This window comes from Zeus faber (genome assembly GCF_960531495.2).
Source record: "Zeus faber genome assembly, chromosome: 2".
Lineage (NCBI taxonomy): Eukaryota > Metazoa > Chordata > Actinopteri > Zeiformes > Zeidae > Zeus > Zeus faber.
Genome location: NC_137189.1, coordinates 8,883,889 through 8,911,022, shown reverse-complemented (window position 1 = coordinate 8,911,022; position 27,134 = coordinate 8,883,889). Strand labels below are relative to the sequence as shown.

General features: G+C 46.3%; 2 protein-coding genes across 3 annotated transcripts; one reads left to right on the top strand and one right to left on the bottom strand.

Moving 5' to 3' along the window:
• Positions 1-4,731: 4,731 nt before the first annotated feature.
• lrfn5b (leucine rich repeat and fibronectin type III domain containing 5b) lies at positions 4,732-7,049 on the top strand (the record flags this gene model as incomplete). Its single annotated transcript, XM_080019160.1, has 3 exons — positions 4,732-5,622; positions 6,054-6,228; positions 6,712-7,049. The coding sequence occupies 3 exons, from the start codon at positions 4,732-4,734 to the stop codon at positions 7,047-7,049; spliced, it is 1,404 nt and encodes a 467-aa protein (XP_079875286.1).
• Positions 7,050-17,056: 10,007 nt separating this feature from the next.
• Positions 17,057-27,079, bottom strand: yy1b (YY1 transcription factor b). 2 transcript variants are annotated; one of them, XM_080020318.1, is made up of 5 exons: positions 26,401-27,079; positions 24,202-24,364; positions 22,669-22,729; positions 22,005-22,163; positions 17,057-18,241 (listed from the first exon to the last, which is right to left on the bottom strand). In XM_080020318.1, the coding sequence occupies exons 1-5, from the start codon at positions 26,990-26,992 to the stop codon at positions 18,059-18,061; spliced, it is 1,158 nt and encodes a 385-aa protein (XP_079876444.1). In that variant the 5' UTR covers positions 26,993-27,079; the 3' UTR covers positions 17,057-18,058. The 2 variants fall into 2 exon arrangements, with proteins under 2 accessions (XP_079876444.1, XP_079876445.1); XM_080020319.1 differs by having other exon boundaries at positions 24,202-24,352.
• Between the last annotated feature and the right edge of the window lie 55 nt (positions 27,080-27,134).

Genomic DNA, 27,134 nt, shown 5'->3' with positions numbered 1-27,134 from the left:
TCATGTGATCGCTGTACCTCGTGATGGTTAGTTCCTTTCTGTCCTACATATGTGGGCCAAGTGTGATGTGTCCGCTTAAGGATGTCATATTGATATTCAAATAGAGCATGCTAGTGATCCTGTCGTCATCCCGTGGTCTCAAACTCAAATGACCTGGAGGCCACTGGCCAGGTTGTCATCTTCTAAGGGGGGCCGTGTTGAACTTCAGGAGAAAACCATTTTGTTTTAGTTAGTTGTTTTTTTTCTCCCGCACATTAGGGAATTTCCTTGTAATCCTGTTAGAAATAGCTCTCTTATGATCTATTGATTTTTTTAAACATTAAGTACATTTGTGTGGATTAATTAAGAATTGTCATTTGAAAATATTAATTGCAGATTGACCAATATATTATCACAGTGTAGAGGGCCACATTAAATTGTCTCGCGGGGCCGGATGTGGCCCCCAAGCCTGTAGTTTGAGACCTTGAATCCCTTCACCTTGTGTCACAGTCAGATAATATGATCTGAAATCGATGCATATGGCATTTGAATTTTGGGCTTCATCAGAAGAATCAGAATCAGGTACATTTACATGTACTAGGAATTGCACTGGGGAGGTTTGGTGCGTTCATCCACAGACAATAAGCTTAAAAAAAAAAAAGCTTAACACTTTGGAAAAAATGGGGAATAAAAATAATAATGAAATAAAATGGAATAAAAAGTAAAAACTGTAATAAAATAAAAAAAATACAAATTTTGATCAAATTAAAAAATATAAACAAATAGCCCAAGATTTTTGAAAAAAAGAAAATGGTCAGGTATATAAAAATAAATAGAATATATTAAATGCGATACTATGCACAGGATAAATTATTGTCATGATTATATAGGGTATAAATATAAATATGAATATGAAGTATTACTACGTAATTAGTAGCTTATTAGAGTATGTACCGTTTTGTACCAATGTAACCACTGCACAGGTTGTATGACTGTGTGAAGCATAAAGTGTTTTAGATAATATTTGGTTTAGCAGGCTAACTCACAGGTTCAGTGCTAGTCACAGTGAACCTAGCCTGCCCAAAACAGCCCTTAATTTCCTCTGATTGTGAAGGCAAATCCTTGGAACTACAAGGGGGAGTTGTAAATGCTGATGAACAGCACTTCTATTGATGCAGTGGGGTCTGCTTAGTATGCTACCCCTTGACACACACACACACACACACACACACACACACACACACACACACACACACACACACACACACACACACACACACACACACACACACACACACACACACACACACACACAAACAACATCAGAGGATCCCATCTGGATATTGCTTTTTTAAATGTATGTGCAAGATTAGATTGATGGTAGTGATCTCTCTCTCTCTCTCTCGCTCTCTCTCTCTCTCTCTCTCTCTCTCTGTCTCTCTGTCTCTCTCTCTCTCCTTTGTATCTGCTTGGTCTCGTCTAATGACCACATTAAAAATGGTGAAGAATTTCATCCGCCATTGTTGTCGATGTTATTAGTTAATGTGAAAACGAGTGGCTGATTACATCTCACCGTTAACTGACGTGTCCTGTTGCCATGGCGTCGAGGCTGTCACCCAAGAGCTATTGCATTCTAACATTGGTAGGGAATTTGGCAGACTCCATAGGAAAAGGGTGTCACCGCCACCACCACACAAGCCCACATTCACAAACACAGATGTGCTCGATAGATGGACCACGGCGGCCTTTGGGGCAGAATGTTTGGACCCGTGCTACTCTACATTTATCCGACATACAGACCTAGAATGTTTAGCAGCTCGATGAGAATTTGATTTGCTCCGGCAGACTTCTCCATTCGGTCCCGTAAAAGCCAGCAGGTTGAGTGCCCTGTCACGCTTTTGTCAATACCATTTTGTTTTCATTAGTTAGAGAATTAGTTTGGTTCCTCAAACTGGAAAATACTTTTTTTTCTGGCAGGGGTGTCTCTCCAGCTACTCTCTCTTAGTTAACCCAGGTGAGACAGTTCCATGTGCCATTAGGCCGCTCTGCGTGCAGGCCTCGTCTCATTAACTTCCTCTCACTGGTGCCATCAACATGATTCCCTTCCCAAAAGTGAATCTAGAGGCTTCTCTCGCATGAGCCCCAGCATAAGTTGGACCATCTGAAAACATGTCCCGCATGACCTCACTGGACCATTGGAATGAAGCCTGCTGCATAAGGCGTTTTGTGGTGAACACTGCCGCAGGGAGAGCATAGATGTCCTATGCTACAGTACGCCGCTGAGCATGGACGTCTGTCTCCGTAGCTGGGGGGTGGTTGCGTGGAGGGCCGCCTCTATTTGGCTCGGTTCCACCCACTGGTGTGTGTGCGTGTGGGTGCGGGCTGTCAGTCTGCTCTCTGAGGAGATCAGGCCTGCAAAGAGGTAGTAAAGGAACAATTGATTGACTGACTAAAAAAGCAAATTGCCATTGATGCATCAGCGGATTATCTGTTTTCCTGTTTATTTGCGGCCCTCCCATGTCAGCTCGATATAATGAACAGCCCCATCTTTAAGATAATAATTTCCAGAGAGTGACATTTAAAGATGAAGTGTTTGATTGATGAATCCATTGATTGGTTATCTGCGTATTTGTTCATGCACTTGATGAGTGTGACCTGTTATGCAAATCTCCGTACCGCCATAATTAAATGTAAATTAGGGAGATGGCGACAGATATTTCCTGCCATGTTTCGGCGGTGACAGGGTGTCCTTTTGTCCTCCTAAAGCGAATTTCGCGGGGATTACCGTTGCAACCATTCTCTTCACGTTTGGCTGAGTTTTCACCAGCGAGAAGAAAAAAAAAAAAAAGCTCCATCTCCACGGAGTGAATCAATATCACGTCTTGAGCGCCTTCGAGTCAGGAAGTAGCAGGTCCTCTCCGCCTCATTGCACACCCAGAGGCCGTGCCATTCAGAGCGGAGCGGACGGTGGCTGGCACACATTCACGCAAACATGGATGCGCAGGCACACACATGCCATCCGTCTGTTCTCCCAAAATGCAATAAACATTTGCACACAAGTGTACGCGGATGTCACAGCCGTCTCTTGGCGAGGTGTGATGCTCACATCGTCCTGCATAACTGTAGTTAAAGATTATCCCACGGTCAATTTCATGATCCCTGGGCCGGGTCTTCAGTCCAAGACCCGAGCGGAAGCAGGACGCCTCCGTGAAGTGCACCGTGGCCCAAGTTGCCTCTCGTAAAGAAATGGGTCAGGAGAGACATTGATGCATTGCTGCTTTATCAGCGGTATACATGGAAATGTCAGACCTGCTGTGCTCGCACATAATATCACAGCCCCCCTCGCTATTACGGGACATTTTTCAGACAGCCTCCTCTCTGCTCTCTTCCTGTCCGGCGATGATACATTTTGTGCAGCTGTCAAAAATGCAACTGTTGTCAGTGGATGCCACCGGGCTTCACTCCTTCGCACCGTTAAAAACGCGTCCCTACAAAGCAGCTTGTCACTCATGTTCGGTCGGGAGTATTCTCTGCTCTTTGACATTTCCTTCATTCTTGGTCTGTCAAGGTTGTTACATCGCGTGTCCCATGTCCCAGAAGCCTTTGAAGCGAGGAGTAGCTGCTCGGCTCCCTGGCTCTCTGCTGAGGCCAGATTTTCATACCCGTATCCTCCAAGAACCACCAACGGCAAAGGAAGCAGTGCCAGCAAAGCACAGAAAACGATAACCCTACATCAGCCGTTCTGGGCTGTATTTAAAGGTTAGCCACTGGGTTTCCTACTATGCTCCGATGTCTTGTTCCCAGTGTTTGAATTGCATTGGATTGTTCTCTCCTGTGAGCAGTAATAGAACACCCGGAGGACTCGGTACGCCATGTTGAACACAAATTAGAATGAATTTAATTGCAAATATGATCGCCATAAAAGCCACTCTGAAACCACTGTGCCGGACGCTTACCCCCAGAGAAGCTGCGCTGTGATCTCCCCTTGTTTAGCCTTATAGTATTCTATATCCCTGACAAGGTCCTCGGATTCATCAAATGGATCCCTCCTCATCCCCCATCTCAGTTGTGTCATAAGTAAGAGTAGCAGCAGAGAGAGCTGAGAGAAAATCAATAGCCAGGCATAGCACATTCTCGCTGAGGCAGTGGGACCAATCATCCATTCCCATTGGTGATATGATCCTGGGAGACGCCGGCCTACTCCTGATGAGGCGCTGGAGCACCGGTCTAGACTTTCATCCCTCTGCACATAATAACGTAATGGGACAAGCATTACCACATTATCAAAGCGTGGGCCAAAAACGTACAACAATGACAAAACATGCGGGATTTCTCCTGGTGTCGTTATTTCTGAATCTGAAGGCACACTAAAATTGTAATCTCTAATTGAATAGTCTTTGTAGTTTCTTTTTCCAAGCACGTGGTTCTTTAGCTCCCTGTGAGTTCAGATTCCATGTGAATACTCAGTTCTGAGTTGTCAATGATAATATTTCCAAATTAGTACAGATGCTGATATCATAGCTCCACTAAACAGAATCCCCTAGTGCTGCTTCAAGGGGGGATTTTCTCAGTACACATTCTCCGAAATACGAATGATGAAGAGAATCACAAAATGTTATCCCATGCCTTCTCAAACTGTCTCTATATCCCTGTCTCTCTCTCTCTCTCTCTCTCTCTCTCGCTCTCTCTCTCTCTGTCTCTGTGTGTCTTTCAATGGCTTATTTAGGTGGATTAACCTGACTAGAATTCCAAATGGAGTCTCTCCTGGTGTATCTGATAGTCATCATTATGGCTGTGAAGGCCCACAAGGTTCAGATCTGCCCCAAACGCTGTGTCTGCCAGATGCTGAACCCCAACCTGGCCACGTTATGCGACAAAAAGGGTCTGCTCTTTGTGCCCCCAAACATTGACCGGCACACGGTGGAGATGCGTCTGGGAGATAACTTTGTGACCAGCATCAAACGCAAAGACTTTGCCAACATGACCAAGCTGGTGGACCTGACTCTGTCGCGCAACACGATTGGAACCATCGTGCCGCATGCCTTCAAGGACCTGGAAAACCTGCGCGCCCTTCATCTCGACAGCAACCGGCTGGCGCGCATCACAAACGACACCTTCAGCGGCATGTCCAAGTTGCACCACCTCATCCTCAACAACAACCAGTTGAGCCACATCCACAGCGGGGCCTTCAACGACCTCATCGCCCTGGAAGAGTTGGATCTGTCCTACAACAACTTGGAAGGCGCTCCCTGGGTGGCCATTCAGAGAATGCCCAACCTCCACACCCTCAATTTGGACCATAACATGCTCAGCTACATCCCAGAGGGGACTTTCTCTGGCCTGCAGAAGCTCAAGAGGCTGGACGTCACCTCCAACAAGCTCCAGAAGCTTCCTCCCGACCCTGTGTTCCAACGGGCCGGGGTCCTGGCCACGTCAGGCATCATGGGCCCCTCCTCCTTCGCCCTAAGTTTTGGGGGGAACCCGCTGAGGTGCAACTGTGAGCTGCTGTGGCTGAGGAGACTGAGGAGGGAGGACGACCTGGAAACGTGCGCCTCGCCGCAGCACCTGGCCGGGCGCTACTTCTGGACTGTTTCGGAGGAAGAGTTCCTGTGCGAGCCGCCCCTCATCACCAGGCACTCCCAGGTATAATCCAAGATGATATATTCTGTTATCTTGTGTTTAAAGTTCTTTGATATATTTTCCGTGAGTGTAGAAAAGATATACATATTTCTTCAGTAGACCTGAATCATTTCAGAGAACATAAATACATTTTAATTTAGGCTATCGCATATGCACTCCATGTCATATTGATTACATTGCTTTCATAGTCATGGCTGCTGCTCTTGTTATTAATGATCAATGACTATTTATGTTATAATGTCTCTACCGATGACTTAAAGCACAGCAGTTTGTAAATATTGATCAGATATGACTTTCCCATTTGCATCCATGCAAACGTTTTCAGACGCCAAACACAATCAATGTATAATCCATAAATCATTTTTGGATTTATGGCATAATGCCAACACATTTGAGGCCCTGCTATCCCCTTCCTGCCTTCCCCTTCCCCTCAGGAGCTGCGGGCGCTGGAGGGCCAGAGTGTGACGCTGCGCTGCAAGGCCAGGGGCGACCCGGACCCCGTCATCCACTGGATCGCCCCTGATGGCCGCCTCATGTCCAACTCCTCCAGAGCCGCCGTCCACAGTGACGGGACACTGGACATCCTCATCAGCACCGTCAAGGACTCCGGTGTGTTTGCAACTGCTGGCTGTTGACTGAAAAGATCTGGTTGTTTACTCATGTTGAAGACTAGCCCATAGTACAGAATACATTAGGTGGATTTACATGACTTTAATTTTATTTGGTTAATTATTTATTGTTTATTATTAGGTAATTTTATATTGCCAAATTATTATCTATCCATCTATCCATCTGTCTATCCCTCTGCATATCTATCCATCTATCCTTCTATCCATCCATCCATCCATCCATCCATCTGTCCATCCATCCATCTGTCCATCCATCCATCCATCCATCCATCCATCCATCCATCCATCTGTCCATCTATCCATCTATCCATCCATCTATCCATCTATCTATCTATCATTAGGTTGAGGGGTGTGGGAGTATGTGGATAGACACACTGAGTTATGGTCACCGGGCTCATATTGTTTATCTACATTTCATAGTAAATATTCAGAGAGCAGTAATGCTTTGTGTTCTATGCGTCAGGCCCCTTCACCTGTGTGGCCTCCAATCCGGCTGGAGAGGCCCAGCAGACCATGGTTCTGGTCATCGATAAACTGCCGCACATAAGCAACAGCACGATAATCGATCAGGAGCCCGACCCCGGATCATCAGATATCGCCACGGTAACCAAGACGGGCATGGAGGCCGGAGGAGTGCCCCTGGGGAACGCAAAGACGAGCCAGGAGAAGAAGGTGGTGATCGCCGAGGCCACCTCCACCTCGGCCCTGGTCAAGTTTAACTTCCAGCGGAGTATTCCCGGGATCCGCATGTTCCAGATCCAGTACAACGGCACCTATGATGATTCATTGGTCTACAGGTAAGCAGCGGCAAATACACAGAGGTTGTCAAATTGGCACCAAGGCTCCTTTCTCTGAGAGTGCCTGCCAAATTGATGCAATTCAAAACAATTTCAAAATTGTTTACTTGTAAACCGTAGACCATAAAATGGTTAACTATGACATCAAATCTTATGAGCCTTCTTTGTTTGTTTGTTTTTTAATCTACTCCCAGTACTTTTGGTAAAAGAAAGAAATAGGAAAAACAGTCAATCCTTAAAATGTCTTGACCTGGGAGCCAACACGATTATTATCAGTGTCTATTTATCCTTTCAGGAAGATAGATGCGCTGTAACCGGCCTCTTATTTTGTGACTGATAATCTTCCTTGCCAGAGTACATCATTTACTATGTGCAAAACCTTGATAATGCCTAATCAACAGAATCAAAACAGAATGTCAGCACTGTGCTGCAGACTGATAGGAAGATGAAAGAGAAGTCAGCCAATGTTTTGCAATAAGTGTAAGAGGCTTCACAGACTCATCTAAGAAACAGGCGTACACAGCATTCTTTCATCTTTGCCCCCTTTCACTTTATATTTAGTGCTTATTACTGTGATATTATCATAGGATCAGTGCACGGACACTTTTATCTGAGCAGACTTCAAGTTAACGACACATATGGCTTCAATATGGGACGCTGAATTCTGTAGCCACATTATGGAAGGAATCCTCTAATCCTGTTACTGGAAACAGGCTGAGGGATGCCGTGTCCCTAGCTACTTGAAAGCAACCTTTTGTCGGTTATGATGTTGGAGTCGACAAATGAATTTTCACAGGAGATGATGCCTCACACAGACACAGACAGGTGATTGTCATTTCGTTTCAAACCAACAAAAAAGGGCTGTCTAATCTAATTTGAGCCATATAGTTGTGCCTTCTGTCTCGCGAATCTGTGATGGGATGGGATGTGTGAAACAAACAACACGTTTGTTTTCCAGGATGATCCCACCAACCAGTAAAAGCATCCTGGTGAACAACCTGGCAGCCGGAACGCCCTATGACCTGTGTGTGTTGGCCATCTACGACGACCAGCTGACCTCGCTGACCGCCACCAGGGTGGTGGGCTGCATCCACTTCACCACCGAGCCGCAGTACCTGCGCTGCCACTTCATGCAGTCCCAGTTCCTCGGTGGCACCATCGTAGTTATCATCGGAGGGATCATCGTGGCCTCCGTGCTCGCATTTATAATATTCCTTATTGTGCGCTACCGGGTCTGTAACCAAGGAGACGTAGATAAGGTCAGTTTTATTTGGTTCATGTTATGCTCCTTTCTTGTTCCTTATGGCTGTTCCTTATTGCTGCACATTTCTCCTGTCACTCCTTCCATCTGACTTTTCCTCAGGCCCTGGAGATGGGGGATATTCGGTCGCTGAGCAGTGACGGGCAGCTTCAGGGATGCGGGCTCCCTAAGTCCCTGTCCAAACAGGTCCTGCAGCCAGAAAAAAACGACAAGGAATGTCTGAAAGTCGCCCTGCCACCCACTGAGCCATCCAAGCAGCGTCCACCGGTGGTGGTAGCAAACACCAAGGCGTCCATCCCCGACTGTACTGTCTCTACCGCAGCGACCAGCCACAGCTGGCACCCGGCCTCCCCCGGCGCTTTGAGACCCAAGCGTTCCGTGGCCCCGTCCAAACCCTCCGAGGTCTGCCGAGTCGACAATATGGCGGACGTCCAGTTAGCCAACATTAACCGGAATAACTCCTTGGAGATTAAAATGGCCACTGCGGTCACGGTCGTCATGCCTGGCCAACCAAACAAGTGGACTACTTCTCCAAGGGGTGTGCGGCCACGTCAGGCCCCCCGCCACTACATGACTGTGCCTGCGGGAGGGGTTAGGATGAGTCGGAGGCACTCTTTGAATGTGGACTCGTACAAGGAGCGCTGCTACGTGGCCTACCCCAACGGTGGGCGCAGTTTGCGCTCTAAAAGGAGCCTGTCCATGAGCGGAGAGTTACCGCAGCTGGACAGCGCAACAAACATTCGCCGGGCCAGAGACAGGCTCTCCAGGTCTGAGTGGCTTCTAGAGAGCACTTTATGATTTGGAATTTATGAACTAGGTTCTACTGTTTTTTCCTGAACTGGATTCATGGCCCATTGTGGAGCAGACAGGGATTTTATGCCCTGTTTTCGAGCTTTTTCGCTCTCCAAGGAAGGACAAATACGTTTCTCTCATATATCTAGGGGCAAGGCAGGCATACAGGGTTTATTGGGCAAATGTTTCACATTTGTTTTCTACCTTATAACCTATCAAAGTCTCCTTTATAGCGATCAAACTTTGATGGAGAACAAAACAATGTATAAAGCAATTTCATGTACAAAACATTGTTGTGTGACATGACTTGAAACACTTGTATGTGTTGACATGGTATTGAATGCAGTAATCTTTTTTGGACGTATTATAACAATGAGAGAGAGGAGGTTATTATACTTGCCCTCTCATTGCCTGTTACTTAAAGAGATACAATCTCTGTAGACTTCGGCCATGATTCTTGTCTCCGGCTCGGCAGACAGATGGTGACATGTCTTAATTACCTAGGCGGCGGTTTGGGGGAGATTACGAATGTGCTGCACATCCCAGAGGTGTTGGAACAGAATGTAGTAGACGGAACCCAATCTTTTCATGGTGACACACCAGACAGTGCACAATGCGGCATTTATGGCACAAGTCGACGCAGCCTAAACCTGCCCTCCGGTTTGAATCAATACATTTTTATCACCTAATTACATAAAGACTCAACGCTGATAGGATTCCTGTCGTGTCCGATTTGAGCGACGATTGAACGTATACCAACGGCGTGACAGGTGGTGGAAGCATTCCGATATTCTACCTGGATATAATCGAAAGCACATAACCGAAAGTTAATTTTCCTATTTTCTACAGTTATGACGACATGGTGTCATATCATGACGGCAAATGTAAATGAACTTGTCAATGTAAGAGAAACGATAATCACTTTAGTACGGGAGGAAGTCCGTTCTTGATTTTGCTGTTGTTTCTGTTTGATGTTTACCAGTATCAATAAACCAGTGATTAAAGGGACATAGCCATATTTTTTTTTTTTTAAGAAATTGTTATACAAATGCTTGAACTGCTTCACACCCTCACTGATTTAATTCACGAGAAGCTCCCCCCCCCCCCAGCATCAAGTGGAGTGCAAGGCGTGGTGCTCCCTCACCGACATTTCGGGGGCTTTATCTATCTGAGGTAAACGTAAAACCCGATCACAGCCAGCTAAAACAACTGTTGTATCCCTTAGTTCAGCAAGCTCTGCCAGCCGAGGCGGTAATGATTTGGGGGGGGTTTGGTAATCTTAAAGCCGCCTCAACCCACCCGCCCCTCACTCCCACTCCTCCCCCTCCTCCCTTCACCCTGTGAGCTGTGGACCTCTGACAGATCTCCGCCTTTAGCCCCTTGTGTTTGTTCAAAGCAAAAAGGGAAGCTGATGATGAAAAGAGGCCATAGCAGTCACTCGGGACGCCTCCCGCCGCTCACACGTCTGACGGAGCTGCCTCTGCCCTCGCTTTCTGCACTGGGGGGGAAGGGGGAGTCGGGGGGTGGGGCGCTGCAGAGGCCCGATACTGCAGGAGGAGAGGTTAAACACATTTTACCCCACAACCACACAACGAATCTGCATGAATCCCAGTGACGTCTCGGATAACAAGTGTGACATTACTGTACATGCATTAGAGAGATGTGAGCTCTGATTCACTGCGGGTTCTGGTGGTTGGATTTTGATTGGCATAAATGACAGCTCTCTTCGCTCGTGAGTGGCGCACATCCTCAAGGGAAACGCGGCACACTGGATATAGTCAATTTGGAAATACAGGATTGAACAAGGATTGCTTGTTAAGAAGTACTGTCACCCAAGCCCACGCTGCTTGGTTCGGATTGCTTCTATTTATTATACCTCGCTCATTACGGGTGATTAAAATGCTGAGGAGTTGGCCTGGACCTTGGTTGAGTCTCCAGTGGGTGCCAGAGGTGTATGTAAATAATAGATGTGTTTCTGCAGAGAGAGAGAATGAATGAGAAGGAGAAAAGGAGGAGGTTAAAAAAAGAGGGGAGAAAGATGGAAGGTTTTGAAACAAATTTGATGAGGAGGATAGGAGATGGGGATGGGGGGGTGAGCACAAGAGGAAAAGGAGAGGTGAAAGGAAAGAAAGGGGTTGGGTAGGGTGATGGGGAGAAGGAGAAGAAGAGTGAGAAAGAAACACAGAGGGGGTAAAAGAGATGGGAAGTGAAGGAGACAGAAGAGAGCGTTTGTAAGCCGGCCGTGCAGCCGCCGGTTAGTCAGTATTCAGTGCACCTCCACAAAACGCGGGAAGGGGGGTTGAGGGAGAGAGGGAGGAGGGGAGGGGTGAGGTTTACGATGGGGCAAGAGGGGAAAATAGACCTCAGCTGGAGGTCTGGCAATGGGTAGAGAGGTGTATGCCCTGCGGTCAAATAAAAACCACGCTTCCTCTTACACGCCGCATGATGCTGCCTGGCTCACTTACCTCTCTCATACCTTGCCATACCTTCCTCGCCCTCCTCTCCTCCCTCTCCTCGCCCTCCTCCCTCACGCCACACCGCCCCACACCCCTGCCTGCTTTCCTGCCGCCCCGGTCGACTTCCCAGATTACTGTGAGTCACCCCGCTGAACTGCGAGACTCTCTGCTACACCCCTCAGCATCCTCCCCTCACACCCTCACCCCTGGTGCCACCCGCCGACCGCTGGCATACTCACCTGCCAGTCACCGGCCGCCGAGCCCGGCTTACCTGCCGCTGCCCCGGCTTGCCAATCTCCATTCCAATGGGGCTCGATTGGCATGCTTCTCAAAAGCCATTTAGCCAGATTGATTGTCAGAGGCAATTTGATAATCCCCCCCACACCCTTCTTAATAGGAGGCTAAATGTTCCACCGATTATATTCATTTTCTGCTGTCACTTATAATGGACCTTTCATTTCTTTGTGCAAGTTTCTAGCCAGCGCTAACAGGACAAATTCATTTATGGAGCACTTCAACCAACATGGTTGCTGATGCCACAATTGCCTCATTAAAACCATTAATCACGATATGGTGAAAATCACATCGGGACGCTGATAACTATAATTTGTGGTCTATTGGCTTGTTTAAGGTGAACGCTTAAGACGGTCTCAACAAACGGGTTATTACAATCCCAGTTAGGAACCTGGAATTGAATGAGACTGAGGTGCTTTCAGCAACCATACGGCAAATAAACATTCCATTATATCCGAGCAGCAGGCAGGCTTAGCAAACATTTCAGATAACGTCACACATTGTTTATTCCGGCACAGCATCGTCCTCTTGAGTCCATGGAGAATGAGCCTGGGGCGAGTAGTGAATGTGACCAAAGCACCAGCGATATCCCTTTCCAGGGGAAGGACATGGAGAGGGAGAGGCTGCGGGGCTAGAATATCGAAGGCAATTCTAAAGAGAATGCATTATTGAAAAGAGTAAATGGATCCAGGATGAACATGGCTCATTAATAGTGAATGTGATCACTGTTTCTGGGAAAACAGCAGTCTGGGTTGATAATTGAAATGGTCAAATCAAAACTAAAGACTTCATTGTTTACTCAGCAGCAACTGTTACTGTATTGTGGAGCTCATGGCAGGTCGCTAACCCATGTCGTTGGGAGGGGGGTTGTGTTGTTAATCACGCATACGTTAAAAATAAAAATAAAAACTCATCCCCTGACTTGTTGCTCGGTGACTTTGCGAGATCAATGGTTGGAGGAAAATGAATTCATTCATTTTTCATGCCCTCCCCTTTTGTGCCAACGATGCATCAATGACCAGTGAGGTTGCGATCATGCGCAGCCATGGACACGAGTGAGTTGTTTTTTTTGGACTTCTCTATTGATGTTGGTTGAGTTAGTTGAGCAAAGATCACTCAGCGGGTGTGCAGACTAAGTGACTTGCGCTGTTTGACACACACACACACACACACACACACTGTGACACAGCGTCGTTTCAATGCACAGGTGGCAGATTCAGGTTGATGTGAACTGAGATTATCTTGTTGTTCCCCCGAGGGGTTCCCACGTTGGATGAACAGATGCTCCCTCCTTCCTTTTCCTCGCCCCTCCCGCAGCCTATGTCTTCTCCCAGGTATTACATGCTCCGGGGGGTGATGGATGACGAAGAGGCTTGCTGCAGCTTACACCACACACGCCAGGCACCATTAGAAACCATTTTCTACCCATTTGCCTGATCGCTGCTATTGCTTATGGGGGCGACTTCGCTCTCTGTCCCCAATGATGGATCCTCATTGATCTCTGGCGTTGGAGAGCTCTAAGAATGCGGCTCGGGGAGCCAGCAGATCTGCCTGTCTAGCTCCAACTATCTATCAGCCCCCGGTGAAGGGGGAGACAGTTAAGCCTCTTTCAGGATCCCATTCACAGTGTCTTACGAAGAGAGCTTATGCTAATCTGGTTTTTCGCGACAGAGTTGGGGTAATGGAGGATGGAAAGTTGTTGGGTGGTTGTGCGGTCCACTCTGCTTTGCTCACTCCTCCTGAGAGATCGACGTTCAAAACGACGCCATGAAACAAAATGCCTCCCATCACATGGCTGAATCATTTTTCTCCACATTTCTGCACATGAAAAACATGACGTGTCTTTGTGGCTTTCATAAGTTTGCTCGGTTTGATAGGATTGTGAAGTGGCTGCGCCTCTTGATGCCAAATCTTGCTTATAACTCACAGCTGCTCAGTTAATGTAGGTGTGCTCGAGCTGAGTTGAGACATCAAGTCATGATGTCACATTTAACTCAAGTTTCACACTAATTGGACGTGCGGAGCATACATGCTCACACTCATGGGGATAAAGACAGAATAATCAGTGCGATGGCAGTTGTTTGATCATTTGTCATCCACCGTAGCTGATTGGACGGCGCCATAGCCGGAAGAAATCGCGTTTGTCAGGTAGCTTATCAAAACTGAGAAGTTGTTTTGATCCGTGGCCGTGTTTGCAGCATAAAAGCGGCTCCGGGGGCCGACGGACCTTACCGCGGTGTCGGTGGTTGATTTGAAATGTAGATGCAATAGCCACTCTTTTGAAGAGAGCGTCATGTGGCAGCTTCAGTGACCAAGAGGAGTGCCGAGCAGAGGGGACGTGATGGGGATGCCAAAATGATGCATTAATCAAATAAAGGTCGATTTGTGATAGGCATTCAAATGACTTTACAGCAAGCAAAAGGTGGAGGTTGCATGGGGGAAATTTATACAGAGGAAACAGTGGAGAGACAGAAATAAAAAGGGAGAGAAAAAGCAGCATGGGGGGGGGTTACAGAGACATGGAGATAGTGTTAGAGAGAGGGAAAGAGAAACAGATGGAGAGAGAGGAGATGGTGTTCGAGGTAGAGAGAAAGAGAGAGAGGCAGAGACAGAGAAAGAGAGAGAGGGGCGGGTGGAGAGAGAGGCGATAGTGTTGGAGAGAGAGGGGGAGAGAGACAGAGGCAGAGAAAGGGAGGCAAAAAGGTGGAAGGAGGATATATTGTTGAAGAGAGAGGCAAAGATGGAGAGAGAGAGAGGGAGCAAGAATGGAGAGAAAGTGAGACAGGAAGGTAAAAAGCGTTGGAGAGAGGGAGAGGATAGTGTCAAGAGAGAGGGGAGAGATAGAGAGGTGGAGACAGAGGCAGAGATGGGGAGAGAGACAGACAGAGAAAGAGAGAGAGGCGGATGGAGAGAGAGGAAGAGAGAGACTCAGACAGAAGCGGAGAGGGAGGCAGATGCTGGGAAAGATAGGTTGATAGTGTTAGAGAGAGAGACCTGCTATAACACCTCACCAAATGGCCTGGACCTTGAAGCGTCCCGGGACAGGAGGGTTCAGATGTGTAATAAGTGTCTTACATTGCGCTGGCAGGGAGGTGCTGCTCGCCAATCATAGAATTCACAGGATTTTTCAGCGCTCGCACAGCCTCTCTCTCTCTTTTCTCTGTTACCTTGGCAACATATTTTCTGCATGGAAATAGCATCTGAGAGAAAGGAGGCTGTGGCTGTTCTGTTCCCACAGCACAAAAAAAACAACATTTAGACGGGCTCAGTAGACTATAAGTTGTTCTTTGGAGATGAAGGTGAGCTACGGAGAGACATGGTATAATAATGCAATTGGCTTTATGATAGAGCCGTGTGTGTGTGTGTGTGTGTGTGTGTGTGTGTAGCCATCCATCCATCCAGTCTTTCAATGGACGATCCATTTGGAGTAAGGAGGATTCTGGCGTGGACGGGGCAGGGCGTGTGCATCAGTGCATGGCAGATGAAAAGCCCTGGTGCAAGATCATTATTAAGAAATGTCAAATAAATAATAAAGCGCAGAGGGTTGGGGTCGATCTGCGCCGATCTCCTGATTTAGTCTTTATGGCTCGGGGGGGGATGACCCGAGTCCCAGGAAGCTTAGTTAGGTTCAGTGTGATAAACCTTTATATGCTTGCATGCATGTGCTTGTACAGGCCTATGCTTGTGAAAAAAAATCCACTTGGATGCAATTGGCCAAAACCTGGCCACTGCCTAGGAGAGAATGACATCCAGGTTAAACACATAGCACGGGGTATAAATAAATAAAATAAAACAAACCCAGTGCCGTGGCTCCTGGGAGAGAGGAGCCACAATGAGATAAGCATCTGAGCGAGCAGGTGTTGGGGGCTTGACAGACTTCAACTGCATAACAAGTAGCGCATTTACTCTCCTCTGCCTTTGTCAATCAAAACAGCCAATCACACGAATAAATGCCACCTATCGGAGTCGCAGGAGCACCCAAGTGGAATCATGCCTTAATGAGACTTTAACCACATGGGTGTACATAGGCGGCGCGCGCGCGCGCACACACACACAGAAGCAGAGGAGACCCTAAATGGCAGCCTGAACACCAGTGACAGTGTTGTGCCCCACACCGGCCTGGAATAAAGTGCATCAGGTTGTGAATGTCAAACAGTGAGGTGCTGTGAATGCTTCAGCCACTCAAAGCACAAATTGCAATAAGGCAGTAAGTAATAGACCGTGCTGGCTTCAGAGCGATGCAGGTGAAAGCAGTTCCCAAAAGGGCAAGAAATCAGAATTTTGCACACCAGGCCTATACATGCACTGCTAGGATCAAAAACTAAACACAATTGTCTGCAACATATTACAGCCAGTAAGTACCTCCCCACTACTGAGCGCCAGCAGGTTCCAGAACCATGGACAGCAGATCTGCAGGGGAACTCGATACCACACGTCACCAGTGGAGGGCGCTAAAGCCAGTGGGTGCGGCGGGAGGGGAGGGATCAGGTTTAAGGCCTTCCTGGAATCAGGAGGTCAGGATGCTGAGGTGGACACTTTGATAATTCTGCGGCCTGGACAGAAAATATGGGAACTTCCAAGCTATAAACCCCACTTTGCAAGCTGCACTACTCAATAATGCAATAACATCCCAAGCCGTGTTTCCCTCCACAGAGGAATTATTCTGGGTAAGAAAGGATGGTGTGTTACCAAGGCGGTTAAGTGAATAAATGTGTTGAATGGCAGTAGAGGCAAATTTATGTGTTTAATGTGTTTCCATTCTTCATTTTTTCATAAATTTAATCACCAAATTAAATTAAAGCCAAATCCCATTTAGAACAATACATTTTCATTCCAGCAAACACCTAGATCACACTGCAACACTGTATTTTAATTACCTTTTTTTTTTAATGATGTCAGATGTAAATTGTTTAGCTACTTATATTTGTTTGGGTATTCATACCCCGAATTGATACCTATAGACAATTATCTGAACATTTCAAAATGTTCTGTATGATTAAACATGTAAAAAAAAAAAAAAAAAAAAAAAAAAACACAACAAAAAAAAAACATTGATAAGGTATGAACAAATACAGCAAGGCTTTCTACTTAAATGACCATGCCTGAAGTTTTAAGGCTTCATTAGCCCTGATGCATCACAACAGAGAATTAAGGTTTAAAATGACGGGCGGCACTGTGCACCTCAACAAATCCACTCCAAAGAGCTGCTACTTGAACGGGGGTTGAGTTTCCCCTTTTATTGTGGGCTATTGAGATACATGGTGTAAATATCAACAAAGGAAGTTAATAATTGCCGCCTGTACATTACATTCTGAACAACAGAAACAGAAAGTGATGGTTTTGCAGTGGAGCCACTGTACTTTCAGATCATTTAAGACGGCGTCGGGAGGGAGGTCACTCGTCACGCCGCTTAAGGACAGTCCATACAAACGATAAAGCAACTCATGACTAAAAGTTAAAAGTTAAATCGGTTAACACTTTAAATCACGCCTCTATGTCTACACAGTTTCAATACAGCCATACGATACAAGTATACAAGGTTATTCTGTGGTTAGGGAAAAGTACAACCAAGGTAGGTGTGGAAATGCAAACAAAAAGACCTTTCTCATCTTTTGATGCACCTGAAGCAAGTCACGCGAGAGGCCCGTTTCAATATAGGTCCAGGTGTCGGAGCTCAGGAGAGAAATTACATTTTAGTAAACGTAGCCCAAGTTAAGTGTACAATATGCACACTTGGAGGAAAAAAAATAAAAAATAAAAAAAAGCTATAATTTAAAGAAATAAAAACAGTCATGACAGAATGCGCGTCCTCTCAGAGGTGTGGTAAAAATAGTCCGGCTTTCGCCCGGGACTTTCTTCTGTTGGCGCCCGAGTGCCGCCGAGGGAGGGGGGGGGGGGGGGGATTTTGGGAATCGTCACCGTGTTCCAAAGCCGATGCAGTAGCAGGAGGGGAACGGGAGGAAAACCCAGTTAAATCTCCCTTTTTCTCAAGTCTTCTTTTAATCTGTCTTTTACTTTTCGGGCAGGAAAAATAGTCTCCAGCTTCCCACTTTAGTCGCTTCCTTCCCGACGATGCTCCATGTGCGTTTGCCACCGATCCGCCCGTTGAGCTGTGTGTGTGGGTATGGGTGTGCGTGCGTGTTTGTGTGTGTGTGTGTGTGTGTGTGTGTGTGTGTGTGGGGGGGGCCCGGGGGTATGCGGAACACGCTCTCATTGGTTGTTTTTGGCTTTGGCGTGTGTCAGAATGTGAGACTTGAGGTTGGTGGACTGGGCAAACTTCTTATTGCAGCCATCGAATGGGCAGACATAGGGCCGGTCCCCGGTGTGGATCCGCACGTGTGTGCGCAGGTTGAAGTCCAGAGAAAACCTTTTCCCGCAGCCCTCGAAGGTACACTGAGAGGAAAGAACATACATCATTTATCCTGTCCATGCTATCACATTCTGTATATTTTTACCCATCCCATTATTCTGTTTTGTATTATTATTTGTTTTGGCCATTACAATTTTATTATTTTTATGATTATTATTATTATTATTATTATTATTAATAATAAGAATAAACGATTACTTGTTTTTATTATTATTCTCCATTTTTCAGACTTCAGCTTAAAACATTTTTATTTTTTATTTTAATCGTGTGTGATGAAACGTACCAAACCTCACCAGAACCAATTCCTAGTATATGTAAATGCACCTGTTGGAATAAACGGGTTCTGATTCAGAATAAATACTTTATTTGGTACTTTGTATTGTAATAAAATCGACTTTTTCTTTTTCTAATAATACCTTATGTGGATTCATCGCAGGATTTCTCTTAAGACATTTGATCAAAATGTCGAACTTAATTTTCATCCACACAGTGGACAGCTCAAACAAAATAGGTATGAAATATGTAAAAAAAAAAAAAAAAAAAAAACCCGGATGAATATGACTTTTCACATACTGAATATTATATATACACTACTCATAAAAAGTTAGGGATATTCGGCTTTTGGGTGAAATTTCAGGATGAACCTAAAATGCACTATAGCCTTTAAAGGTGAACTTAATTTGACCTTCTCTAAACTTTTGAATGCACATGTCCAACTGTTCAATGTTTCAGTACTTTTTGCACAACTTGCTGTTCTCTAACAAGGAGCTGAACGGCAAAATTCACAACAGGTGTTTGATCCATGAATCGACCAATACATTTCCTGGTTCAATTAGAATTGGTATTTAAACAGTCCTCTTCATCATGCTGTTCACATTTTGACATCATGAGACCAAGACGACACCTAACAACTGATCAACAGTACCTCGCCATTGTGAGGTTTCAAACAGGATGTTCTCAGAGGGAAGTGGCCACTGAGCTTAGAGTGTCACAGTGTCATCAGCAGGTTGCAACAGAGATACAGAGACTGGAAGAGTCACAGAAAGGCATAGAAGTGGACGTCCTTTGGCCACATCGAACACTGATGAGCGCTTCATTGTGAACAGTGCCCTGCGGAAGCAGATGATGAATGCCACTCAACTCCAGGCACATTTAAGGGAGGTGAGAGGCATCCAAGTGTCACGTCAGACCATTCAAAACCGTTTACATCAGCGTGGTCTGCGTGCTAGACGACCTGCAAGGGTACCTGACCACACCACCAGGCACAGGCATCATCGTCTTGCACAGACCAGGGATCATTTACGCTGGACGAGGGTTCAGTGGGCCTCAGTGCTGTTCTATGATGAAAGTCGATTCACGTTGAGCAGAAATGATGGCCGCCAACGATGTTGGAGACGTCAAGGAGAGCGCTATGCATCAGCCACTGTTGTCACCAGACGAGCCTTTGCTGGTGGTGGTGTTACAGTGTGGGCAGGTGTGTCTAGTCAATACAGAACTGCCCTACACTTTGTGAATGGTACAGTGACAAGCCCATACTACCTGAATAACATCATTAATCCAGTCATTGTGCCCCTGCATGAACAACACAGGCCTCATTTCATCTTCATGGACGACAATGCTCCAGCTCATGGAGGTGGCATCATTAGGGAACGGCTGCTGGAGACTGGGGCACCTCAAATGGAGTGGCCTGCACTTTCTCCAAACCTGAATCCCATAGAAAACCTATGGGATCAGCTGAGTCGCCGTGTAGAGGCTTGTAACTCTGTATCCCAGAACCTCAAGGACCTGAGGGCCGCCCTTCAAGAAGAGTGGGGGGCCAGGCCTCAGCAGACAATAAGTCGACTTGTGAACAGCATGAGACGTGGTTGTCAAGCTGTAATTGATGCTCAAGGGCAGATGACAAGTTATTGAGATGTTGACATTTTTTGTTGTGGTAAACCCACCGCTGTTGTTGGCTTTTGTTTCAATAAGTTGTTTGAGATGAGGAAGTGAGGAAATCACCATTGCATGCTTCTACTTAAATGCCCTACTTTATATATATATATATATATATATATATATATATATATATATATATATATATATATATATATATATATATATATATATAAATAAAATATTTTTCCCTGTCTACTGTATCGGAATAGTTGTCCAAACAACTAATTAGTCCAAACAAAATATTAAAGATGCACAGAACAGACATAACCTTTAACTAATGCAACGTCCAGTAGCTGCTCGGCCTATGTCCGGGAGGTAAGCCCCAAATTATATAAAGAAACTTTAGGTAAAATAGACAGCATGGTACATGGACCTGCATGGCACGGAGGTATAGTTTGGTCATCGGCACGACAGTATTGTCACCATGATGCATGTGACAGGATTATACATTTTATCTCAACTTGGCATCTGCTGGAAGTATTAAAATGTAAATGTGATGTAGGGGCAGCAGGTTGGGCTGGGCGGTTGATCTAATTTTATTGACAATTACGATTTTGGCTTACAACCATCATAAAAAACAAGATAATGTGCCGCATTCCATTTCACAACAATGCTCTCGTTTTGTCATATGTTACAAATCCAGTGCACGCCTTTGCTTTACAGCGGTGCGTTTTCACACAGCAAACTAACTCTCAACATGGCTGTTGCAGCACACGTGCGGTGTGACCGTACCTTGTGGCACGTTTAGTTGACCTAAAGGACGCTTCACCGGGGGTCTCCATGTCTGAATCCTATAAAGAGTCGTCGCGCTGATCGGTTATGCACATCTTATATTACACATTATTATTGTTGTTGTTGTTATTATCAAACATGAAGCCTGCCCAGTGCTCGGGTCCAGGAGCGACCACCGCTTCCTACAGCTCTCTCCTCGGCCACGGCGCCCTCCGGCCAGGCAGCGCGCGACGGGGATGAGCCCCCTCGGAGGTGACGCGGCAGGTCTGCCCAAAACACCATCTTGAACTCGCCCTCTTTCCAACCCAAGCCCGGTGCGGCCCCGATTAAAGATAGAACGTCAGGTCTGACATGGTCAGAGTCCCTCGGTCCGCTCCAAACGTCCCATATAATCGCAGATTCAGAAACTTTTCGTACTGTTCTCAGATGACAATGATGACCATGTTATAAGATAAATAAACTTTTATTTATATATCTTAAAGATCTTTGCCATATTTGAGCGGCCCTATCAGCAGGAAGTTTGTCCTTTACTTTCTAACTTTGTGTTCGTGTTTACAAATGGCACAACTTCCAGAATGTAACTTTGTTGATAGGGGGAGTATGTTTCACTTTTGAGGTTTATTGCCAACATTCTGTTCGGTTTGTTTTTCTGCTGTTTATTTTGTCATTTAGGCTTATATTGTACATTACCTTAAGTTTATCTTTCTGCTTCACTTTTTCTTCACTATTGTTCCAGTTTATTATTTTTACTGTAAAACTTTTAGGTTGTATATTTTTATTGTGCACAGTTAAATGTTAGGCTGCACATTGCTCCACCTATTTCCATTTTCTATTCATATTTTTCTGAAATATAAAAATAATTATTATCAAAGCCTAGATTTTTCTTGTGAGCTGCTGTGACACCGCGACTTCCCTTCTGGGATGAACCAAGTATCGAACTTTACTGTAAACTGTAAATAAAAAATATAAATCTCTACCGTTGTTCCTAGAGAAAGGTTCATCCAGCGGTAACTGTGACACAGCTGGATTGATACAGCGACAAAATGTACTTCTTATCCTTTTGGACAAAAGCCTCTGCTAAATGTGATGTGAGGTACAGGCAGTGCGGGCTCCCACCTGGAAAGGCTTCTCCCCCGTGTGCACAAGCTGGTGGCGTTTTAGTTTGGAGCTCTCCACGAAGGCCTTGCCGCACTCGGCGCAGACGTGCACGCGCGGTCCATGGGTGTGGAGGTGCTTCCTCATGGCCGAGTTGTCCCTGAACATCTTGGTGCAGCCCTAGAGAGCACAGGAGGCAGCGGTTCAAACCAACCACACGTACTGCGATGCCTTATACCGCAGAGCAGTTTTAAGAGGCTCCCGTGTGGAGATTTAAATGAGATACAGCGCGCTCGCCATGTAAAGTGTGTTTGCTTTCCATTTCTCAGCCATTCTCGCCCACAGGGTTCCAAATCTCCCGATAGTTCTATTCCATGAGCACTGACTTCAAACCCTAATAACTGCGCAAACCATATCTAACTTGTCGTGCAGATTCTACTCATACAGCGAAGGGGGAAAAACCCAGAGGATTTCAGCTGAATGTGTCGGATCCAAGCGTTTGATACATTTGAAGGCAGATACAAGTTCACACGAATCAACTTAGAATGAAATGTCTCAATAAATATTAAAAAAAAAAAAAATTCCCCAACACCAGTAGCACAATGAATCCCTGTGAGACCTATTAAATTCACTTCAGTCGATTCAAAAAGAAGAAACTGTGAGACGGGCAGGTCATAAAACTGACTTTATGAGGGCACGCTATCGTCCTGGGAGCGTCGTCCTCTTTGATTTTCCTGGGCTTCATTCTGGAAAACGAACAAACAAAACATGGGTTTAGATTTACACAAACAAACCAGAGCACCCGAGAACAACATTAACATATTTTGTCGGAACACATTTAGTCTGTTTGGCTTGAGAGTCAACCGATTATCTTCGATAAATAGGAGGCGTTTTGTCAACCTTGACAGCTTTTTCCCCCGTTTCAGATCAGGAGTTAGGACAATTTAATGCCATAATTCAGTTAGTATTCAACTCACATGCATGCAATATGTCAATACAACTTAAAACGAATTGAGTCAACATCAACAAGAACAAGAGTAATTAGTCATCGCTAAGATAGGACTCGGGTATTAGATGCCGAAAGAGCAGCGTCTCCAGGTGTTTCTTGAAGGTTGTGAATGTCTCTGCTAAGTAGTAACGTGCTAAATAACAATGTATGTAAACAAATCAACGTTGGCTTTCGTGAAATGTCCATTATATTGTGTTTTCATTGTGTATCCATTGTTTCTGTTTTTAATATACACCATCAGCCACAACATTAAAAACACCTGCCTAATATTGTGTAGGCCTGTCTAAATGTTAAGGAAGGTGGTACGTGCCAGGACTCAATGTTTCCCGGCATCACACTGCCCCTGGCCAGCTTGCCTTCTTCCCATAGTGCATCCTGGCGCCATCTCTTCCCCAGGGAAACAACTCACATGCACCCGGCCATCAACATGATGTAGAAGAAAATGTGATTCATCAGACCAGGCCACCTTCTTCCATTGCTCCATGGTGCAGTTCTGAACTCACTGCCATTGTAAGCACTCTCAGTGGTGGACAGGGGTCAGCATGAGTACTCTGACCGGTCTTGCGGATACACAGCCCCATACACAACAAGCTGTGATGCACTGTGTGTTCTGACACCTTTCTATCATAGCAGCATTAACTTTTTCACCAATTTGTGCAACAGTAGCTCTTCTGTGGGATCAGACCAGACGGGCTGGACTTCACTCCCCACACACATCAATGAGTCTTGGGCACCCACGACCCTGTGTCCAGTTCACCGGTTGTCCTTCCTTGTACCACTTTTGGTAGGTACTAACCACTGCATACCGGGAATACCCCACAAGACCTGCCGTTTTGGAGATGCTCTGACCCGGTCGTCTAGCCATCACAATTTGGTCCTTGTCAAAGTGGCTCAGATCCTTACGCTTGTCCATTTTTCTTGCTTCCAACACATCAACTTCAAGAACTGACTGTTCACTTGCTTCCTAATATATCCCACCCCTCGACAGGTGCGATTGAACGAGATGAGCCATGTTATTCACTTCATCTGTCAGTGGTTTTAATGTTGTGGCTGATCGGTGTATAACTTTTGTGTTGTCCCCCGTTTTCTAACTTTGTCTTTTATTCCTTTATCCCTACCCCTTTGGAGCTAAGCGCTGTATAAATAAATAAAAAAAATCATTTCATTTGATTCCCCCTAATTCCCCCTAAAACAAACAACAATGTTCACCTGGCGAACTCAGCGAGCTGCTTGGGGTCAGACAGGTCGATGCCGGGGATTCCTCCGGGCGGCAGCTTCTTCCCGGTCATGTACTCCGAGTAGTCCGGGGGCGAGTTCTCCCCGATGATCTGCTCCTCCACCACCGACTCGTGGTCGATGTCTTTAGAGTTGTCTAGAACACATTGTAGAGACTGAACCCATAACACTGACATTTCCCTTGCTACATAGTTATACGGTGTGTGTGAACCACAATAATCAGTACTTAGCCATGTCCCACATTTTATTATTGGTAATATTACTGTATTTACTACAAATTTATAATTTACTATGTATTTGATTATGGATGTTTTTAGGAAAAAGAAAAATTATAAAAAAACAAATAAATAAAAAATAAAATAATATAAACATAATATTTTCTTTGCCCCCCCACAAGCTTTGGAGTTTGTCTTTCATCATTTCACTGCACTGCTCTTGTATGACTGCACGTGACAAATAAAAATCTCAAATCCGATGGTTAAAATGACAGAAACTCAACCTTTGCCATTACTATTGTGAATCAAGAATGGTGTCTGATATGATTAATATAACAGTATTCACAATAGCTTACTAAATCTGGGTAACAAGAGCACATTGCTGACTGGTGGTTTTGTGATTATTATATTATATTATTAGGGCCAAGGCCTGCACTTTGCAGTGGAATCCACCTTTGTGTGTGTACTGGGACCAGCAGCACCAGCTACTGGCTGAATGCTGCAACTGGGCCCGGGTTTATCAAACGTCTGAAATTCACCCAAATGAACGGTGCTCAAAGTTTGACAAGGGGTAAAAAAGCAGGCGATGAAAGCGCTTCCTACAGACAACAATCAGAGGAGCGGGGCTTCTCTGCGGACGGTCAATGACGTCACGGCCATACGTCCTTATGGTTTGGAGCGTATGTGTCCTCGTCTCTGATTGGTCAGTGATATGAACCCGCTGCCAGTGATATGGCAGAAGTTCAACCCGAAATTTGCAGAAATGCAAATTGTTTCACGTTGCGCGCTGAGGAAATTCATTAATTCACAACCTTTTCTAACGCACCTTCATATTATCATCAGTAGTGTAAAGGCAATGTGGTATACGGTAATAATTTTTTTTTTATTGCCGCCTGTAGCAAGTCCCAACAGTAATATATTGTGATGATTCTCTCTGAGGGTGGAACTAAAAAAAAATAACGCCATAAAGACCATAATTTGGTGAAAAAGTGATTTTGCGATTCGAATATTTCGAAAAAGAAGGCGTTGCACTTTAGAGGGAAATCCATCTTTGCGTTACCGAGACCATCTGCAGCAGCTGCTGGCTGAATGAGATACGGCCAAAATAACAACATGGTCCGATCTCACTCGGTGACGAAAGATTCGGTTATTTTCCCCCAGATTCGGTTCTTGACGAGTCACTCGGTAAAGTCGTCAGTCGTTCCATTTCCCGACTACGTTCGACTCATTCGGAGTCGGTTGGTTACGAGTTGTGAATGTCAGTCATAGAAATCAGTTAATTCTGTTTAAATTGTTCGTCTTGATGGTGTGAAAAAGGTGTACATCCCATTCGATATAAATCACGCCAAATAACCGCGACTAGTTGCTTTGAACTTCTACTTCTAACTCGATTTCATTTTGAGAATCGATGATCCGTCTCTTCGTCGGAGCGACTCCCGACGTCCCGAGTCGTTATTAAGTCGTACGAACGAGCATTAGAACCAATTGTTCGCGAGTCTTATTCGACCGTTTTTTCAACTCCACCATAAAGCCGCTGCCCCCAAAAAACTTAACACCGTCTGCGGGGTGAAACGAGCACGACCCCCGAAGTCCGTGTGTGCGGCTCGGTTTGCGGCCTGCCGCTCCCCGGAGCAACCGCCGCCATCTCTGCCTGGCCGAGCCAGCGCCATCTTTCCGGGCCGCCGCCATGCTTACTGGTCTGGGGGAACATGGCGGCGCCCAGCGACACCTAAAACATGGCCTCCCTTCAAAACAAAAACATTTCAATCTACTGTTTTGGTTCCGAAAACATGCGTAAATAGTTTTTTTTTGGCCGTGCACGACTCAATTCCTGGTGTGATTGCAGTGGGACAACGCCCTGCAGCCAGGCCTCATGCCTGGGCTAAAGACCAACGCGGTGCCTCCGAGGCTCCGTGTCCGACAGACGGATCCAGACAGGCGGATCGAGGCTACTCACCCGACGCCCACATGGTGACGGAGAACTCCCCCTCCAGAGTCTTTATCTGCACCTGCTTTTGCTCCCATTTCCTCCCGCCGGCCTCCGCACCGCTCAGGTAGCTCTTTTTTCCCGCTTTCTTTCCACCGCCGCCGCCTCCCCCGACTCCCCTCTTCCCCCGACCCGCCGAGCTCTTCCCGGCCACGGCCACCAGAGTCTGTCCGATGTACTCATCCTCCGCGCCCTGTGCGGGCACCGGGATGAGGATTTGGTCCTCGAACCCGCCCCCGTCGTCGGCGTGGTGCAGATCCGAGTCGTCGTCGTCGTCGTCTCCGCCGACCACCTCCTCCCTGGTCTGCACCAGGATTACCTCCTGATGGTGATGGTGGTGATGGTGGTGGTGATGGTGGATCGAGTCCGGGTCATCCGCGACCAGCGGCTGCAATGCGATCATGGGCTGGCCGTCGTCATCGTCGTCGTCGTCGTCGTCGTCGTCGTCGGCCCCGACCACCGTCGTCTCGATCGTTTCCACCTCGATCTCGTGGAGCTCCACTATCTCGGCCGGCATCTCCGAGCCGTCCGCCTCGATGTACAGCGTGTCCCCGGATGCCATGGTGAAGTCCGCCAGCTTGGCTCTGTCATGCACGCCGCGCTGTGCTGCTTTTCGGCCGAAACACACCCCCTGCTCCTCGGTTCACCCTCTTCGACAACAACTCTTCGCTCCGTCCCACGCCAAATCCCGCGGCCACTACGCG